At 45.1% G+C, this 21,069-nt stretch overlaps 1 protein-coding gene across 1 annotated transcript in view; it reads right to left on the minus strand.

Moving 5' to 3' along the window:
• Positions 1-1,118: 1,118 nt before the first annotated feature.
• Positions 1,119-21,069, minus strand: part of TGFBR2 (transforming growth factor beta receptor 2) — an 88,583-nt gene continuing 68,632 nt past the window's right edge. Inside the window, exons 6-7 of the mRNA XM_052640764.1 lie at positions 6,184-6,311; positions 1,119-3,515 (exon numbers count right to left, since the gene is read on the minus strand). Of these exons, the coding sequence (XP_052496724.1) occupies positions 3,336-3,515; positions 6,184-6,311 (308 nt within the window). The 3' untranslated portion in view covers positions 1,119-3,335. The remainder of the gene's footprint in view (positions 3,516-6,183; positions 6,312-21,069) is intronic.

The following is a 21,069-nucleotide window of genomic DNA, read 5'->3' on the forward strand; positions in this document are numbered from 1 at the left end:
AACTGAACCATAAGAAAAAAAATTCTGTAACTGTGATGATGGATGTTACCTAAACTTACGGTGGCCCTTTCACAATACATTCAAATATTGCATTATTTTGTTGTATGCCTGAAACTAATATAGTGTTTATATCAATTATACCTCAGTGAAAAAGCTTCAAGCGAGATGAGGTGGCTGGGTAGACAGGAAGAGGCAGGAAGCATGACAGCTGGAGGAGGAAAAAGATGGTGGCAGCCAGTTACTGTGAGGAGGAAGGGAGGGCAGAAGCAAGCATGTGCAGAGCCAAGGCTGTGCTCTGCCCCATTAGAAGCCAAGCTCTGTGAGAAGGCACGCCCCAGGAGAGCCACGCCCCAGGAGAAGGCGCGCCCCAGGAGAAGGCACGCCCCAGGAGAGCCACGCCCCAGGAGAAGCCACGCCCCAGGAGAGCCACGCCCCAGGAGAAGGCACGCCCCAGGAGAGCCACGCCCCAGGAGAGCCACGCCCCAGGAGAAGGCACGCCCCAGGAGAAGGCACGCCCCAGGAGAAGCCACGCCCCAGGAGAGCCACGCCCCAGGAGAGCCACGCCCCAGGAGAAGCCACGCCCCAGGAGAGCCACGCCCCAGGAGAGCCACGCCCCAGGAGAAGCCACGCCCCAGGAGAGCCACGCCCCAGGAGAAGGCACGCCCCAGGAGAAGGCACGCCCCAGGAGAAGGCACGCCCCCGGAGAAGGCACGCCCCAGGAGAGCCACGCCCCAGGAGAGCCACGCCCCAGGAGAAGCCACGGGGAAACAGTGGACATGGTACTGTTCAGAGATGCAGAGTGACACCGTGCTGACCCTGGGATGAGGAGCAAGACACCATCAGCACCTGCCACATGTCACAGTACTAAGTGACTGATTTTTAGAAATAGGGACCTGCCACAGTCAGGTGAAGATGACAGGGAACGTGGGAAAGCTGGAGAGGATCTGTCTTGTGGATTTTTCTGCAGACTACAAAATAACCAAATGAGGCTTGCGGGCTCCTATGAACAGGAACAGGAGGCAGGAAGCTGACCTGAGTACTTTTGCTTTATTCAATCGAATAAACATTTTATTTATATAAAAGACAAACAATGCATAGAATGAAAATAAGTGCTTGACACATTTGATATAAAAAGAGTATACAGCATTCACATTCCTATTTTAATACATGAGTATTGCTGAAATGTTCCATAAAAGAATAAAACTTTCCCTTTACGTAGTGAAAAAAGTCAGTATTTTTAGGAACTACAGAATGTTATTCCTTGGTCTTTTTCTTGAATAAGGAGAAAACAAAACAAGCCACAGTATCATCTACATTCCAGTTTATGCTGATGATGACCCAGAAGTGATAAAGCTCTTGAATCTTGGAAGTTCTCATAATGGACCAGTATTCTGGAAATTCACCACTAGAGGTCAATGAGCAACAGCTATTGGGACAGCATCACCAGCTCTAAAGTGCACGGGACTTCTGGGCACTTCCATGGCATTGTGGCCAAACTGCCTTATCTCTGTCAGTCCACCTGAACCGAGAAGGGTTCCTAAAAATTCCACCTAATCCCAACTTCAGCGTGTCTGCTAAAACCCCAACGAGATGTGGCTTCCAAAACCCAAGCAGAGCTGATCTGATCATTGCCAGTCCCTCTCCAATATTCCTACCTATTCGGCTGAAAATAAGCTTCAAATCATTTTTACAAAAGAGCTTATTTGCAGCATTAACACCTGTTTGTGGATTACCAAGTTTCCTATGGAGGATTAAAGCTCATTCTTGGTTCTTACCCACATGGACACAGATTTCCTAACTGCAGATGGGACTCCTGCATCCCACATTCAAATTCTGCAAACCCTGGGAAGGTGGGTAAGAGACTAAGAGACTGGTAACCATGACAACAACTTCTTGGAGTAAAGGTCTCCCCCCTTGAATGCAGAGGGGAACACTCTTAACATACAAGCAAAAGAGATTTGGGTTAACAGGGACCATCCAGAGGCAGTCCTTGTCACTCCAGAAAAAAAGGCCGACTTCAAATTTTCACCCCAGGAAGGGAATCAAAACCACACTCTATTAGCCAGAGAATGGTTGCGTGAATGCACATTTCTTGCAGGGAACCTTGGCTGGGGAAAGAAGGTTTAATTCCCGAACTAGGGTGAGAACAGGGGGAGAGAGCAGCTTTCTAAGTGTGTCTACGCCTTCATCTGTGAATGACGTGGGACAGTGAGAACTGTAAGCCGTCTGCTATCTAGTCTCACTCGGGGATCCCAAATTTTTTTGCAAAATCTCCAGATATTTAAAAAGTGGCTCAATTTTGTTAAACACTGTGCTGGCCAAGCAAAACACACGTTCCGAGTGCCTGGAGAGACAGTCCTGACTGTCGCAGCACCATGCTGCTTCAATACTGTCCATGTGGCCAAAACGTGCTCAAGTCCCCTGGAGCCTGAGACCTACCAGTGATGCATAGCAAGCGGAAGACGGAAACCAAGCGTGATGAAAAACTGAACATAAAGAACCTGGAAGGGAGATCTGTTCCCTTTTAGGAAATGGGGAACAGTAACATAGGTTGGGGGGGGACTTTTTTAAAAAGAACACTTTCTCAGTACAAGGTGTGGCAATTTCACGGGTAGGGAAACATGTTCTGATTTTTCCGTAGCTTGTGGAGGTAAAAGATGGGACTTAAAACGTTAACGCGATGAGACTTTCAGCGCTAGCTGAGGAAGGCGGTTCACAAACCAGACGTGGGTGTGAAGCTCAGTGCCGAGTCCAGGAGAGATGATGGGACGTGGGGACCTCGGGGTCTGGTCCCCAGACAGTGCGGCTCCGATTGGCTCCACAGCCAGAACAGGACCCAGTGCAGGGAGTTACTACGTTGCAAAAGCAAGTGCAATGTGGCACAGCAAGCTCCGAGACCTGAGCCTCTCTCTGAAGGCAGAGACCCCCTCCCCCTGTGCCCTGAGCCCAGCACATGCGTGCCACCAAGTGCTGAGGCTGCCCATCCAGCCCACGTCTGGACACGTGTGATCTCTGTCCTCACCTCCTTCCACTAGTATGGCTGTGTATATATAGACATATATAGATATATATAAACATAGCTATTTCATATTTATATACAGGCATTAATAAAGTGCAAATGTTATTGGCTATTGTAAGATCAATCTCATTTCCTGAGGAAGTGCTAACACAGCTTATCCTATGACAACGTCAAAGGCAGAGGCTGCTTCCTGCCACCCCCTCCCAGCTCGGGGGAGGGAGCACCCCGGGTTCCAGGAAGCATCGTCAGGGGCAGCTTCCTGCTGACCCTGCTCTTTGGCCACAGGGCGGCCGGGCTGGGCCGGCCGCGGGAAGAGCTATTTGGTAGTGTTGAGGGAGCCGTCTTCGGGGATCTTCTCCTCCGAGCTGCTCCTCCCCGAGAGCCTGTCCAGGTGCTCCAGCTCGCTGAAGCGCTCGGCCACGCACTGCGCCGTGAGCCGGGCCTCGGGGTCGTGGTCCCAGCACTCGGCCAGCGTCTCGCACACCGTCTGGATGCCCTGCAGGGGGAGAGGGTCCACAGGCCCCTGAGAGGGCGTGGCAGCTCCTGGGGCGGGGAGCCCCCCGGCGCCATCTGATGCAGCACTCGGGGGCCCCCGCTCACAGGAAGCGGGGAAGCAGAGATACAGAGAGGCTCAGGTCCCCAGCAGGCCTCTGGGGACAGCAGCAATACCCGTTCGTGAAAATTCCCAAGAAGTGGGCTTGCGCTGCCATTTCCCACCTCTCTATTCTGGGGAGCGGGGGGGCAGTAACAGGCTTTACTATTGAGGGAAGCTTTAGGTTCACAGCAAAATTTCCATACCATCTACCCCCTTCCCCCACCATCAACACGCTACATCTGTGGGAGGCATTTGTTAAAGCCAGTAAAGCAACACTAACACATCACTGTTGACCACAGTCAGCCAGAGTGAGGTTCATGGTGAGGTACAGGATCAGGGTTCTGACAAGCGTCCATCATTACAGCCCTCACAAGGTCACTGCCCTGAACATCCTCTGCGTGTGCCTCCTCGGCCCTCCTTCCTTTTTCGAGCCCCCAACAACCACTGACCTCTTAACTGTCTCAATGGTATTGCCTTTTCCAGAGAGTCAGAGCTGGAATCACATGTGTATGTTAGTTACTCAGTCATGTCCAACTCTGCGACCCCATGGACTGTAGCCCGACAGGCTCCTCTGTCCTTGGGGATTCTCCAGGCAAGAATACTGGAGAATACTGGAGTGGGTTGCCGTGCCCTTCTCCAGGGGATCTTCCCGACCCAGGGATCGAACCCAGGGCTCCTGCACTGTAGGCGGATTCTTTACCATCTGAGCCACCCGCATTCCTATTTAAACAGGACTGACTATCCCAGCTGGAGTGACATGTGGGCATTAGTCTGGTTACGTTAGTCAAGCCCACATGCTTTGTAAGGATCCAAGCCCATCTTCCAACAGTTTCAAGGACACCCTCTGCTCGGCCCTTCCTCTCCAGCTTCAGCCTGGAGCCTGGGAAACAGCTGTCTTCATATGTCCTGCAGGCTGTATCAGGGGTCTTGACCTAACCCCCTAAAGGCCCCACTCAAAAAGGCCCATCCAGAAAATGTTGTCCACAACAGACAACCACGGTCTCTCTCGTGGCTTTAACTCTCATTTTGCAAATGTTTTTGTTAGTTCAAGTTGTTTTTTGGAAATAAGGCAGACATGGACTAATTACGTAGCCCAAAGAGTGGAAACAGACTCTGCCTCTCAGAGGCCCAGCCCTGCCACTGGTGAGCGTGCACACGGGTGGCCCGGGGGATGCATCCATCCCAGCCCTTCCTTGAGAGCGGCACCTTCCTGTCTGCAGTCTGAGCAACAGCACCCCACACCCAGCACCTGCCCTCCCTTCCTGCCCCGTGAGTGAGCCCATGATGTTGGATTAATTGTATAATTCCCCTAATTGATGGTATTGATTGATGGCCCTGTTAAGAGTGGAGTGTTACTGTTGGTACACAAGTAACATTTATTTTATTCTGGCACTGTAATTACAGGCAGTAAATTAAACTAAATATTAAGCATTAACTTGAAATCAATAGGGAAACAAATCTCATTAAGAGAAAAAATGTATTATGCAAATTCTTTCCAGAATTTTATCATCATGAATAATGGCTATTCATTATAAGAACTGTATGGAAGAGGAGGCGACAGAGCTGAAGGAAACAATATTGCACCTTCTGAGTTTAGAGTGAACACAAAACAGCTTTGCTCTGCTGAAAGCCGGGGAGAAACCTTGGGCCCCCACGGTAGGGGGCCCTGATGTCAGCGGACCTGCCCACTGAAGCGGCTCTCAGCCAGGCGGGTACACACAGGCTTCCTGCTCCATCTGTCTCCTTGGCCACGCCTGACCTGTGGTTTCGGCTTCTCATCTGCATTTGCCTTACCCTTAGGAAACCTAGGACTTAGCCCAGCCTTCCCTGGGTGAGGGAATTCGTCCAAAGGCAGCCATAAAAGGTTTACGTCAATGGAAAAGACAGGGTGTCATGAGCTGGGAGCACGGGGCTGTGGTCCAGAGCTCCTCCCTGCTGTGCCAGACCGTCCCGGCTCCCGCAGCCCACGGGTCCTCCTCCCCCTCCGCTGCCCCATCAAAATGCCCCCAGAGCAAAGAATCTGCTGCGGACGAATGGCCGCATCCACCGCCTGTCAGGAGATTCTGGAAAGACAGATTTCCTGTTGGTTCCCCTGCCCTCTGCTCTTCTTTGCCTTTCTTCATCCCGGCCTCCTCCCTGACAGGCCTGCAGCGGCCTGAGCACACAGCAGCCCCTCGCAGGCCAGCTGGCCGACAGTCCCCTTCTTTCTCACAAGTAGTTCCTGCCAATGTTGACGGCTCCCAGAAGAAAACATTTGGAACCCAGAAGAGAACAAAACACAAACTCCCTATGGAAAGGATGAGTAGCAGAGGCTGTAAACACAATATTTTAGTTCAGAACCAAGGGGTCTTGGACAATATGACAGGTGCCCATCACACGTTCTGTGTGAGCCCTTTCTTACTTGTGGTGGGACATACAGTAACAAGGTCATCCCTTTTTACTGAAACTCCTTTATGAAGAAAACCAAGCAGAATCACGGAACACATCAGATTGGTGCCCAGCAGCCTGGACTTCTCTGCTGCCTGAGCTGTCCCCCGCCCTCTGGGTGAATACCACGGCCTCTTCTCACCTGGTGGTTGAGCCAGGAGCTGGGGATCTCTGGTCGGCCTCGGTCTCTCAGCACGCTGTCCTTCATGCTCTCCACACAGGGATGCTCCCGCACCTTAGACCCGAACGGAGGCTCATAGTCCTTCACTTCTGTTGGAGAGAGCAGGCGGACACAGGGCCTTGAGAGGGGCATGCACAGCTGGGATACTGACTGTCAGGATTCGCCTGTGATTACGCTGGGGGTGGTTTTTAATTCTAATCGATTAATAAAATTATAAGGAGGGGTCATAGAAGGACCTTGAAGTCGTCAACACGTGACTGTTCAGTGACCATGAAGTGCTAACGACTGGAGACAGATCCGAGAACAAGGTCAACCAGGTCAGGGGATACGGGCTTTAAGGATCATGGTTCCTGGGAGGTAGAAAAACCTTCCGTATTACAAAGGTTCGTGGCCCTACAAAGGTCTGCAGCACATAAATAGATTTAATATGTGGTATTAAATTTCTTGCAGAGATTCAGCCATATAAAAAAGGAATGAAACTGATAGATGCTGCAACACAGATTATGCCAAATGAAGTAAGCCAGACATTAAACGACAAATATTGTCTGGTCCCCCTTATGTAAGGTACCTAGAATAGGCTACATCACAGAGGCGGAGAGGAGAGAGGTTGCTGGGGGATGGAGAGACTGTTCACTAGTACAGCTCTTCAGCTGGGGAAGATGGGAAAGTTCTGGAAATGGATAATGATGATGATTACACAACACTGTGAATGGACCTAATGCTACTCAACCGCACCACTTACTTTCTTAAAAATCGTAAACAGTTAAAAATGGCTAAACTGGTGAATTTCATATCACGTATATTTTCCCACAGGAATAAAAAGTTGTGGGGAGTAGTGATTACGAAAAAAAAAGAAGTCTACAAAGGCTCCTTTCAATAGTAATAATGAAAAAGAGGTTCAGAAATGCTGTTTTAGTTAGCTGACAGAGGAGAGAGATTGATAACAAACACAGTTCTAAAATGTAGTTTTCCTTCAGTGGTACTCGCTAAAAAGAAAATAATGAAGGATGATGTAAACCCTTCATCAGAGTTTCAGGTTTCAATAAGGTCCATTTCTTTTCTTTTTTTAAGGGAAATTCATGTCACTTATTTCCTTCTAATTTTTTCCAATTGAAGTACAGTTGCTCAGTCACATCCATCTCTTTGTGACCCCATGGACTGGAGCCCACCAGGCTTCTCTGTCCATGGGATTTTCCAGGCAAGGATACTGGAGTGGTTTGCCATTTCCGACTCCAGGGGATCTTCCCGACCCAGGGATGGAACCTGCGTCTTTTAGATCTCCTTGACTGGCAGGAAGACCACATTGTATCGGTTTCAGGTATGGACCACATTGTATCGGTTTCAGGTATACAACATAGTAACTCAGTGTTTTTATAGGCTGTGCTCTTATAAAGTTGTAAACACAGCTATGTTTTCTATGCTGTCCACTGTACCCTTGTAACTTATCTATTTCATTCCTAGTAGTCTGTATCTCTTAATCACCCTCACCCATTTCCCCTCCCCTCAGCCCCCACCCTGCTGGCAATGAGTGGCAGTTTATCTGCCTCTTATTTCATTCTGTAGATTTCATATTTAAGTGAAATCAAGCAGTATTTGTCTTTCTCTGTCCGCCTTATTTCACTAAGCATAATATCCTCTGGCTCCATCCATGTCATTGCAAATGGCAAAATTTCATTCTCTTTTATGGCTAATATTCCATTATATGTGTGTGTGTGTGTGTGTGTGTGTGTGTACACACACATACTTTTTTGCATGTAGTATGAAAAAATGTCATTTCACTCTTTCATGCGTAACTGTCCAGCTTTCCCAGCACCACTTACTGAAGAGAATGTCTTCTCTCCATTGTATATTCTTGCCCCCTGTGTTGTAGGGTAGTTGACCGCAAGTGCGTGGGTTTATTTCTGGGCCCTCTATTCTGTTCCATTGGTCTCCATGTCTATTTTTGTGCCTGTACCACACCATTTTGATTACTGCTGCTTTGTAGTACAGCTGCTTTGTAGTACAGTCTGAAGTCAGGCAGCATGATTCTTCCAGTTTTGTTTTTTTTCTCTCAAGATTACTTTGGCTGTTTGGGGTCTTTGGTAGTTCCATACACATTTTAGGATTATTTTGTTCTAGTTCTGTGAAAAATGTCATGGGTATTTTGATAGGGATTACATTAAATCTGCAGACTGCTTTGAATATTATGAACATTTTAACAATATTAATCTTTTATTCCATGAACATGGGATATCTTTCCATTTACCCTTATTCAATGTCTTAGAGTGTTTAGAGTACAGGTAGTCTTCTACCCTTGGTTAAATTTATCCCTAGGTATTTTATTCTTATTTGATTGTAAATCAGATTGTTTTCTTAATTTCTCTTTCCAATAGTTCATCATTAGTGTTTAGAAATGCAATAGATTTCTCTATATTAATCCTGCATCCTGCAACTTAACTGAATTCATTCATTAGTCCCATTAGATTTTTGGTGGTATCTTTAGGGTTTTCTCCATATAATATCATGTCATCTGCAAATGGTGACAATTTCTTCTCTACTTATTTGGATGCTTGTTTTTTTCTTGTTTAACTGCTGTACCTAAAACTTCCAATAATATGTTAAATAGAAGTGGCAACTGTAGGCATACTTGTCATGTTCCTAATTTTAGATAAAAACCTTTCAGCTTTTCACAACTGAGTATAATGTTAGCTGTAGATTTATCGTAAATGGTCTTTATTATGTTGAATTGTGTTCCCTCTGTATCATATTTGTTGAGAGTTTTTATCCCAAATGAATGAATCTTAGGTCCTATCCAAAGTGGCCCATGTATAAACTTGAGGTGAGGATTAGAAAGGTTGTTAATTTAAGTGGGTGGGACAATACCCACGTCAGTGAGTCACAGGACAATTTAGAAAATAAAAACACTACAGTACTGAAACATGTCTGAGCCCAAAGGGAAGAGTGGGCATGATTCAACATTTTCCTCCAAAACAAATACAACCTTTGGCCTTTACTTCAAAATAACCCTGTTTAATGAGTGAAACTTTCAATAAATTGCCCTTACAGGCTTAGAATTGAAGAAGCATTTAAGTCAAAATGACATTTTGAAAAGAGATGGTTTGTTCTTGTTTATTTGACTTTCCCCCGTTCCCAGAACCCTCTTGCATATTTATCTTCTTCAGCCTCACCCAGCTAGAAGCGCTGGCAGGATACTGTTTTTTTCCTTAGTTGGGATGAAGGCTTCTCTCACCCTCTTCATACCCCCCATCACTTTGAGACAAGCATAAACCATCCTACTGTGTGTCTGCTTCTGCCTTCAAGAGCCTGCAGCCCCTAAATCTATACCACTCTGGAGGTGAGATCTGAATGTTGGTTTGGATAGTACTTAGATGTCTTATTTCTTTCTTCCATTCCCTTACCTTTTTACCAGACTGTAAATTCCTAAGGACCAAGACACAGACTGAGTTTTATGTTCTGATTCCCTCCTAAAATTATGTCTTATACATAGGTGGCTTTCAATAAATATGAGCTGGCTTGGATTCAAGCAAGAGCTGAGAACTCAGAATCCGAGTTTGTTCTCAGTAAGGGTTTACTCTGACCTAACTCTTCTCTTCTCATCTCTAAACTGAATGGGCTTCTGAACTGGACGACCTCCATGTTCCCACGCCAGAGCTGTCCTGTAGCCCAATCCGATCAAATGATGGTGCTGTCTTGGTGCCACGCCCTGAGGTATGTGTAATATAATGTGGTGTGACAGGGTCTGCATATGACATAAACCGCTCCTTAGACAATGTATTAGTCCACTGACTCTCCCTTTCCAGCCGTTTTGGCTGCCATAGCAGGTGTGGCTGGCAGCCTGCCTAGAGCCCCTTTACTGAGCCATAGGCACCAGCCCCCAGCTGCTGCAGGCATTGGGTCGTAAGGGCACACGCTCTCTCCCTTCTGTGGAGAACTGCCCTTGGCTAATAGGAGCTTCCTGGCCTGGAGACTTCTAGAATATGACAGCCTCAGCCCTGGGGGCAGTCTGAAGCCAATGACAACATGGGAGTCTGAACAGTCTAAGTGTCTTGCCTCTGGAGGATATGACTGTGGTGCAGTTCATGTCTGGATCAGGATCAGTCCTGGGATCAGGCTGGTGGCAGTGCAGGTGGGGATAAGTGAGACTGTGGCATTTTCCTCTTTGTGCCCTTGATTAAATAATATGAAGAACAGCAGAGAAAGCAAGTCAAAGGGTAGGTCAGAGAGTGCCATCTTTTAAAAATTGGGGGCCTTCCCTGGCAGTCCAGTGGTTAGGACTCTATGCTTCCACTGCAGGGACCACAGGTTCGATCCCTGGTCAGGGAACTAAGATTCCGTGTGCTGTGCACTGTGGCCAAAAAAAAAAAAAAAAAAAAAGAAGGAAATACCTCTATGAAAAAACAATCAAGGAGCTTAGAGAGTAAGATTAAGTTTAGCACTTAAAAGTGCTAACAATATGCATCAGAAGCAGGGATATTGTTGGTTGTGCCTGCCTGGATCCCATCACAAGCTAGAGGTGAGGACTTGGAAGAGAGAGGGCAACTTTGTGCCTCAGTTTCCATATCCACAGCACAAAAGAGAGCGCGAGCGCCGCCACCATCGCTCAGCACACTGCTCCCTCGGCACCTGCAGGGGCCGGTCCCAGGACCAGAGGCAGACGCCAACATCCGCGGACGCCCAGTCTCCCCCTTGATGCTCTGTATACGTGAGCTTTGCATCCGTGATCAAGCAGCTGTGAGTCCTAAACTCAATACAAGATCTGTGAGCGGTTAGAGCCAGGCATGCAGAACTGCAGATGCCAGTGGGAGGCACACTACCTGTCAACTGACAGCAGGTGGAAGATACACCCGGAGTCAGGGGGGTGATGCTGAGATGTGTGTGCGCTCTGCCCCAGCGTCCGCAGTCCCCAGCGTCTGCAGTCCCCAGCGGGATCATGCTTCATCTGTTCCCCAGGGGACCGCCTGGGGCTCACCAGCGCCCTCCATGTCCTGTCTCACTTCCTGTTCCTTCTCTCCTAGGCCTTTCCTGCCTTCTTTTCCCTATAGACTGCTGAACTTGGATTCCTCTTCAAGAGTCCGGCTGACCCAAGGGTTCAGTCCATTCCCTGGCTGACACCCCACTCCCCCAGCAGGACCACCTGCTGAGATCAGCACACACACCCCCCCCCGCCCCCACCGCCCAGGGCTAGGTACACCAGGGACACCCTGGGATCTCCTTGAAGGCTTCAAACAGTTGCCGCTCTAGGAAGCTTCTAGATCTCGCTGCTCTTCTTTCCACCCCATCCCAGGCTCCCCTGAGGGCCAGGGCCTCAACCTCACCCCCTGGCACTCTTTGTCTGGTTGGAGGCTGTCAGAAGAAAAGTCCGCGTCTGGAGCTCTGGTGCTCAGAGGGCCCTGGGCAATAGGGATGCTCCTCTTAAAGTCAGCATCTGGTCCACAGCTGCTGTTTTGATCGTGGTTCCAACTTCACAGAGCTGCAAAATTGTTGGCAGTTTTCCCCAGAGTGGAACCCTTTTATATCTGTCTTCCTTCCAAATTATCCTGCCTCAAAACGCAGGAAGACGAAGGTTGCTATCCCAGGCTCTCTTCACTCCTCTCCCACCCTCTTCCCTGCCCCCACCCCACTCCTTTCCTTTTGATTCATTTTTTTTCTGCCTCACAGGCTGCAGCAAGCTGAGTTTGTTTCTCGTCGTCTTGTGAAAATACTTGCTCAGCTGGCTGCTGTGTGTCAGCTGCTATTCAAAGGCTGACATGGCGAGGGGTTTGAAAGTCAGGCAGCCTGGGGGCCAGTTTGGCTGGGTGACATGAGCACTGCCTGCCGTGCTCCCAGAGGGGTCCCTGAAAGGACCCGCCTTCCTCTGCCTCCCACACATTACACACAAACTCCTGCATGGACACCAGACGAACCAAAAGCCAGGACAGAGATTTCTTTGTAAGAGAGCCAGTCTCCAGGTTTGTCCTGGAGAGATGGTGAGTTATGACTTACTCCTTTATAAAACAATAACACACCAGCCAGCTCCTTCCATCTTGTTCCCTTCTCAAACGACTCTGAAAAACCTGTTTTCTTGGTTTTTCTGTTGCATACTTCCAGAGGACCTAAGTCTCTGAAATAGCAGTCTCTGTTACTAGCTATGCCCAACTTGGTTTTCCTTTCTGCAACCATCATCCCCAGCCGTGATACTGACACACTGCTTGTCTTTCTAGCATATTTGGTTATTGTTCACTTACTAAGTCGGGTCCGAGTCTTTGGCAACCTCATGGAGTGCAGCACACTGTATTAGCTCTTCATTAGACACTCTGTCCCTCGAGGACAAAGATTTTTCTCACTGCTGCACTCTCAGCATTTAAAAAAAGTTTATATTGGTCTATAGTTGATTAAAAATGTTGTACCAGCATCAAGTGTACAGCAAAGTGATTCATTTATACATATATATCTATTCTTTTTCAGTTTCTTTTCCCATTTAGGTGGTCACAGAATATTGAATAGAGTTCCCTGTACTATACACTAGATCCTTCTTGGTTATCTATCTGATATGTAGCAGTGTGTATATTTCAATCCCAAACTCCCTATTTATCCATCTCTATCACCTTTCTCTTTAATAACCATACGTTTTTCTAAGTCTGTGAGTCTGTTTTGTAATTCATTTGTATCTTTTAAGGTTCCACATATAAGCAACATATCATTTGTCTTTTTCTGTCTGAACTTATTTTACTTAGTATAACCACCTCCAGGTCCATCCATGTGGCTGCAGATGGCATTGTGTCTCTTTTTCATGGCTGAGTATTATTCTATCGTATATATAAACTACATATTCTTTATCCATTCACCTAGCAATGGATATTTAGGTTGCCTCCATGTCTTGACTATTTTAAATAGTGCTGCAGTGGACACTGGGGTGATATCTATCGTTTTGAACCATGGTTTTCTCCAGATGTATGCCTAGGACTGGGATCACTGGATCCTATGGTAGCTTTATTTTTGGTTTTGTAAGGAACCACCATACTGTTCTCCCAGTAACAGTTCAGGAGGGTCCGCTTTTGTCCACAGCCTCTCTTAACATTTATTGTTTGCTCTGATTGGTGTGAGGTGCTATCTCTTTGTAGTTTTGATTTGCATTTCTCTAGTGATTACTCCTGGAGAAGGCAATGGCATCCCACTCCAGTACTCTTGCCTGGAAAATCCCATGGACAGAGGAGCCTGGTAGGCTGCAGTCCATGGGGTCACAAAGAGTTGGACACAACTGAGCGACTTCTTTCACTTTTCCCTTTCATGCTTTGGAGAAGGAAATGGCAACCCACTCCAGTGTTCTTGCCTGGAGAATCCCAGGGATGGCGGATCCTCGTGGGCTGCCATCTTTGGCGTCATACAGGGTCGGATATGACTGAAGCGACTTAGCAGCAGCAGCAGCAGTGATTACTCCAAATCCTTTGGCCACCTGATGCAAAGAGCTGATTCATTTGAAAAGACCCTGGTGCTGGGAAAGATTGGGGTCAGGAGGAAAAGGGGATGACAGAGGATGAGATGGCTGGATGGCATCACCAACTCAATGGATGTGAGTTTGGGTGAACTCCGGGAGTTGGTGATGGACAGGGAGGTCTGGCGTGCTGCAGTCCATGGGGTCACAAAGAGTCGGACACGACTGAGCGACTGAACTGAACTGAGTGACTAGCAGTACTGACCATCTTTTCATGTGCCTTTTGGCCATCTGTACGGCTTCTTTAGAGAAATGTCCTATTTAGGTCTTCGCCCATTTTTTGATTGGGCTGTTTGTTTGATATTGAGCCGCATGAACTGTTTGTGAATTTTGGAGATTAATCCCTTGTCAGTCTCGTGGTTTGCAAATATTGTCTCCCATTCTGTGAGTTATCTTTTCATTTTGTTCATGGTTTCCTTTACTGTGCAATAGCTTTTGAGTTTAATTAGGTCCCTTTTGTTTTTATTTCCATTACTCTAGAAGATGGATCTAAAAAGACATAGCTGTGATTTATGTCAAAGAGTGTCCTGCCTATGTTATCTTCTAAGAGTTTTGTCCTGTCCTGTCTTTAGGTCTTTAATCCATTTTGAGTTTATTTTTGTGTATGGTGTTAGAGAATGTTCTAATTTCATTATTTTACATGTAGCTGTTCAGTTTTCCCAGCACCATTTATTGAAGATATTGCGTTTTCTCCATTGTATGTGTTTGCCTCCTTTGCGCAGATTAATTGACCATAGGTGCATGGGTTTATTCTGCCCTTTCTCTCTTGTTCTGTTGATCTGTATTTCTGTTTTTGCGCTAATACCATACTTTTTTGATTACCATAGCTTTGTTGTATAGTCTGACATTAGGGAGCCTGATTTTTCCAGCTCTGTTTTTCTTCCTCAGGATTGCTTTGGCTATTCTGGGTCTTTTGTGTCTCCATGCAAATGTAAAAAAATTTTATTCCAGTTCTATGAAACATGCCACTGGTTATTTGATAGAGACTGCACTGAATCTGTAGATTGCCTTGGGTAGTACAGTCATTTTGACAATATGTCTTCCGATCCAGAAACATGGTGTATCTTTCCATCTGTTTGTGTTACCTTTGGTTTCTTTCTTCGGCATGTATAAAATTTTTGGAGTACACGTCTTTTGCCTCCTTAGGTAGATTTATCCCTAGGTATTTTGTTCTTTTTGATGCAATGATAAATAGGATTGTCCCTTTAATTTCATATTCTGGTCTTTTGGTGTTAGTGTGTAGGAATGCAACAGATTTCTGTGTCTTAATTTTGTATCCTGCAATGTTACCAAATTCACTGATGAGCTCAGATAGTTTTCTGGTAGCATCTTCAGGGTTTTCTATCCGTAGTATCATGTTATCTGCAAACAGTGATAGTTTTACTTCTTTTCCCATTTGGATTCCTTTTCATTCCTTTTCTTCTCTGATTATAGTGGCTAGGATTTCCAAAACTGTTGAATAAACTGATGAGAGTGGACATCCGTACCTTGTTCTGACCTTAGAGGAAGTGCTTTCAGCTTATCACCATTCAGTAGGATGCTGACTGTAGGTTTGTCATATATGGCTTTTGTTATGTTGAAGTACGTTCCCTCTATGTCCACCTCCTGGAGATTTTCCTCATACATGAGTGTGAATTTTGTCAGAAGCTTTTTCTGTATCTGTTGAGAGGATCATATGGTATGATGGTTTATTTATATCATATGGTATAAGTGTTTACTATAAGAAACAAATTTATTCTTCAGTTAATATGGTGTATTATGCTGATTTATTTGCAGATATTAGGGAAAAATCCTTGCATCTCAGCAGTAAATCCCACTTGATCATGGTCTATGATCCTTTTACTGTATTGTAGGATTTGATTTGCTAGTATTTTTGTTGAAGATTTTTGGGTCTATTTTCAAGAGTGATATTGGTCTGTGATTTTCTTCTTTTCTGCTATCTTTGTCTGGTTTTGGTAGCAGAGTGATGGCCTCATAGAATGAGTATGGGAGTGTTTTTGTTTGTTGGGAATTTTAAAATCATGGCTTCAACTCCATACTTGTGATTGGTCTGTTCATATTTTCTGTTTCTTCCTGGGTCAGTCTTGAGAGATTGTACCTTTTTCAGAATGTGTCCGTTCATTCTAAGTTGCCCATTTTATTGGCGTATAGTTGCTTGTAGTAGTCTCTAATGGTCCTTTGTGTTCTGTGATGTCCACTGTAGCTTTTCCTTTTTCATCTCTAATTTTATTGATTTGAGCCCTCTAGTTTTTCTTGATGAGTCTGGCTAAAGGTTTGCCAATTTTGTTTATCTTTTCAAAGAACTAGCTATCGAATTTCACTGACCTTATCTATTGTTTTTTTTTGTCTCTATTTCATCTTTTACTGCTCTGATCTTTACGATCTCTTTGCTTGTACTATGGGTTTCATTTGTTGCTTTAGGTATAACCTCAGGTTGCTTATTTGGGATTTATCCTGTTTCCTGAGATAAGACTGCATTGATACAAGCTTTCCATTTAGAACTGGCTTTGCTGCCTCTGTTCTGCATTGTCATGCTTTTGTTTTCATCTGTCTCTGGGCATTTTCTGACTTCCTCTTTGATTTTTTCAGTCGGTGATTGTTTAGTAGCACACTGTTTAGCCTCCACATGTTTTTGTTCTTCACAGTTTTAATGGGATGCTCTATAAATATCAATTAAGTCCCTCTGGTCTAATGTGTCATTTAAGGCCTGTGTTTCTTTATTTTCTTTCTGAATGATCCATCCACTGATCAAAGTGTGTCACTGTTGATTTCTCCTTTAATGGCTATTAGTATTTGCCTTATATATTGAAGTGCTCCTATGTTGGATGCATATATATTTACTGATTACCTGGTGGCTCAGACAGTAAAATCGTCTGCTTGCAATGCTGGAGACCCAGGTTCAATCTCTGGGTCGGGATGATCCCCTGGAGAAGGAAATGGCAACCCACTCCAGTACTCTTGCCTGGAAAATTCCATGGATGGAATATATATGCACATATATATTTACATATATATAAATATATTACAATTGTTATATCTTCTTGGAATGATCCCTTGATGACTATGGAGTGTCAGTCTTTGTATCTTGTAACAGTCTTTAAAGTCTATTTTGTCTGATATATGTATTGCTACTCCAGCTTCCTTTTGATTTCCACTTGCATGGAATACCTTTTTCCATCCCCTCACGTTCAGTCTGTATGTGTCCCTAGGTCTGAAGTATGTCTTTTGTAAACAGCACATATATAGGTCTTGTTTTTGTAAGCATTTAGCCAGTCTGTGTTTCTTGGTTGGAGCATTTAATCCAGTTACATTTCAGATAATTATCAATGTATATGTTCTTTATTTGCTATTTTACTAATTGTTCTGGAATTGTTTTTTGTAGGTGTTTCTTTCTTTCCTTTCTCTTTTCTTCTCTTCTCTTGTGATTTGATGACTTTAGTGTTGTGTTTCGGCTGCTTTATCTGTGTGTATCTACTGTAGGTTTTCCTTTTGTGATTACCATGAGGTTTGGATACAGCAGTCTATATATAAACAAGACTGTTTTAAGTTGCTTGCCTTTTCACGTCAAACACATTTCCAATATCCTGTATCTGTGCTCTCCTAGTCTCACAATCAGTGGTTTTGTCATCATATTTGAATATGAATGATTTCCTGCCATTACGTGTCTACCTTTAATGGTGAGCTTTGCCATTTGTAATTTGCTTATTTCTAGTTGTGGCCCTTTCTTTTTTGCCTAGAGAAGTTCCTTTAGCATTTGTTGCAAAGCTGGTTTCGTGGTGCAGAATTCTCCAGCTTTTGTCTGTAAAACTTGATTTCTTAATTGCATCTGAAAGAGAACGTTGCTTATAGACTCCTACTTGTACACTCTTCCCTTTCATAACTTTAAATATATTATGCCACTTCCTAAGAGTTTCGGCTGAAAAATCAGCTTTATAACCTTATGGGAGTTCTTTTGTATCCTTTGTTGATTTTTCCTTGTTGCTGTAAAATTTTCTTTGTCTTTAATTTTTGTCAACTGGATTAGTGTGAGTCTTGAGTGTTCCTCCTTGTGTTTATCCTGCCTGGGACTCTCTGAGCTTTCTGGACATGGTTGACTGTTTACTTTCCCATGTCAGGGAACTTTTCAGCTGATATCTCTTCAAATATTTTCTCAGGTCCTTTTTCTCTCTTCTTGTGGGAGCCTATGATGAAAACATTGGTGCGTTCAATGTTGCTCCTGAGGTCTCTCAGACTCTTCATTTCTTTTCATTCTCTTTTCTTTATATTCTGTTCTATAGTAGCGATTTCCACAATTCTGTATTCCAACTCACTTATCCATTCTTCTGCTTCATTTATTCTACTCATTTGAGTGTATTTTTCATTTCAGTATTTCATTGTTCATCTATGCTTGTTCGTTCCTTAGATCTTCTAGCCCTTTTTTAAGCATTTCTTGCATCTTTTCTATCTGTGCCTGCATTGTTTTTATTGAGATCTTGGATAATCTTTACTGTTATCACTCTGAATTCTTTTTTGGGTAGACTGCCTATCTCCACTTCATTTAGCTGGTCATCTGGAGTTTATCTTGTTTCCTCATCTCAGACATATTCTGCCATTTCATTTTCTATGATCGCAGTTTCTGTTCCACCAGCTGCAGGGTTGTAGGTCTTCTTGCTTCTGTTGTCTGCCCCCTGGTGGATAAGGCTGGTATAAGATGCTTGTGCTGGCATCCTGGTGGGCGGGATTGGTTTCTTCCCACCATTGCATGAAACTGGTTCTTGTCCCTCAGGTGGGCAGAGCTGTGTCAACGGGTGTGTGTATTGGGCAGTCACATGCTCAGGAAGTTTTTAAGCAGCTTGTCTGTTAATGGGTGAGGCTGTGTTCCCACCATTCTGGTTGGTTAGCCTGTGGCATCCCAGAATTGGAGCCTATAGGCTGCTGTGTGGGGCCAGGTCATGGTGAAAAAATGATGGCCTTTAGGAGGGCTCACAGCAATGAGAACTCCCCAGAACTATTGCCACCAGTGTCTCTGTCCCCACAGTAAGTCACAGCTGTACCCCAGCCTTGCAAGAGACCCTCTAATACCTGCAGGCTCTTATGAGGTCACTGCTTTTCCCCCTGGGTCTTGCTGTGCACAAGACTGTGTGCCCTCTAAGAGTGGAGCTTCTGTTTTCCCCAGGTCTGCAACCAAACCTTGCTGACCTTCAAAGTCAGATGTTCTGGGGGCTCCTTCTCCCATTGACAGACCTCCAGGCTGGGGAGCCTGATGTAAGGCTCAGAGCTTTCATCCCTGTGGCAGAACCTCCACAATATAATTGCTTTCTAATATGTGGGTTTCCCACCCAGCAGGTATTGGATTTGATTTTATCGCAACCGCACCCCTCTTACTGTCTCGTTATGGGTTCTTCTTTGTCTTTGGACCTACGGTATCTTTTTTGGTAGGTTCCACCATTTCTTTTTTGTTGATGGCTCTCAGCAGTTAGTTGTGATTTTGGTGTTTTTGTGAGAAGGTGGGAAGCTCACTACCTTCTACTTTGCCATCTCCTGAGAATCTCTGCACCCTTACCATTTTGAATAATGCCTGCCACACAGAAGGCACACAAAAAATACAGGTTGGGTGAAAGAAATAATGAATTGATACATCCTCAGAGAAAAAGGGTAATGAAGTTATCAGACTTTAAGGCACCGAGGCATGTGAGGTACACATGCTACAGCCTCTAGCAGCTTTGGGATCCCATTAACAGACTCACAAAGTCCACCACTGGGAACCTGCTGCAGTGAGGCCACCGCTGAATGTTCCCGCCAGGTGCTTTCAGAAAGGCTTCAAGTCAAAGGCCATTATGCAGAGTAGGACTGACTGCCCCTTCCACAATAATAATGGTAATCCTAGCTGCCTCAGACTAAATAAGCTATCAATTCTGTAGTAGGACACTTAGGGTCTGTGGGCCAGAGTCAGACAACAGGGCTTTGATTTCTGTCTCCACTATTGTACTTCTTGAAGCCTCAGTTTACCCACCTGTAAAATGGGGATAGTAACAGCACACCCTTCAAAGAACCCTTGGTAAGTGGGATGAATGGTTCCATAATGGTATTGCTTATCTAATGATAGCTATCATTTCTTGGTGGCCTTCTTCATCTGGACCAAACCTACTTCCACCAGAAAGCCTTTCACTTTTGACCACCTTCTTCACTTATGACAAACCATGTCTTGAGCTCCTAGGTGGAATTTTGTGGTAAGGGAGCTGGACCAGCTTGCTTCCAAAAGGTGCTCTTACTATGTCTGCACGTTCTCACCTAAGAAGAATATGGCTTCTCCAGTGTCATGCTTTCTCTTGCTCATGTTCCCTCTGTGCTGCTTGCACAGAGAAGACATTTCTGAGGCTCACTGTTCCTTCAAGAGCTGATTTAACCCTCTTTGCCTGACCCTGCTGTCACACTATCTTTGGCCAACCTGTGCACTCAGTCTGGTGTGCCCTGGCTCGCCTGCAAAAAAGTCTCCTTCCGTGTTCCAGGGTTGGTAAGCAGCACAAGACAAAGTCTAGTACTGAGCCCTGTGATAAATGCAGAAAAAGCAGGCAGCGCCTGGGCATCCGGGCCAAAAGGTTACTCTCAGCCCTGAGAGCAGAACGTGGTCCTGCTCTCCAGGGAGGAAAGCTGGGATTCCACATTCTCCCCCTTCAAGAGAGTTCCCTGATGCCTAGACTCCTGCTTCATTCAGTCAGATGTCCAGCTCCTCAGAATAACTGGGACGGAACATCAGTGGCTCTTTTTTGTGAAATAAAATATCAATCTATAACTCACCACACTGAGGTAAGCATTTTTCAGATTTCCTTTTCTGAAATGAGGCTGTCCATGAAAAATACAGTAATTTCTTATGTTGTGTTTCCAGTTATACAAAGAAGTTTAAGCTTCAGGAAGGCCTTTTATATCCTGCCCTCTGTATAAATTAAAGCCTAATATCCACTAGAGTGGTATTACTTATTTTATGTGTAAAGAAAGAAATGTGTCTGAAAGTGCAAATATTTAAAAAGGAAAGGGGGGGAAAAGCCTGTTTCATCAGTGGACAGCAAGCTTCTTTACAGAAATCTGTGCTTGTACAACAGGGAAGACGCAACACATCCTAACTCCCCTTAGAAGGTCCTAACTTTAATGTACCTTCTAAGAAGCTCTTTAAGTATAAAAGTCTCTGAAATTAAGATTAGGCTGAAAATCTGCCTTTACAGTTTTTGAGGCACACATACATGCAATAATAATAATAACACTTTTTAAAGCAGGCAAAAGAAAGGGGTTATTAACATGTGAGTTCACACACTTAGTCAAGAGAAGGGCTGTATGCTGGACCAAAGTGAGGATAGACAAATTACTTTGATTTTTGCAGCCTGATGGGAGAAACCGTACTG

Source organism: Budorcas taxicolor, chromosome 1, assembly GCF_023091745.1.
Source record: "Budorcas taxicolor isolate Tak-1 chromosome 1, Takin1.1, whole genome shotgun sequence".
Classification (NCBI taxonomy): Eukaryota; Metazoa; Chordata; class Mammalia; order Artiodactyla; family Bovidae; genus Budorcas; species Budorcas taxicolor.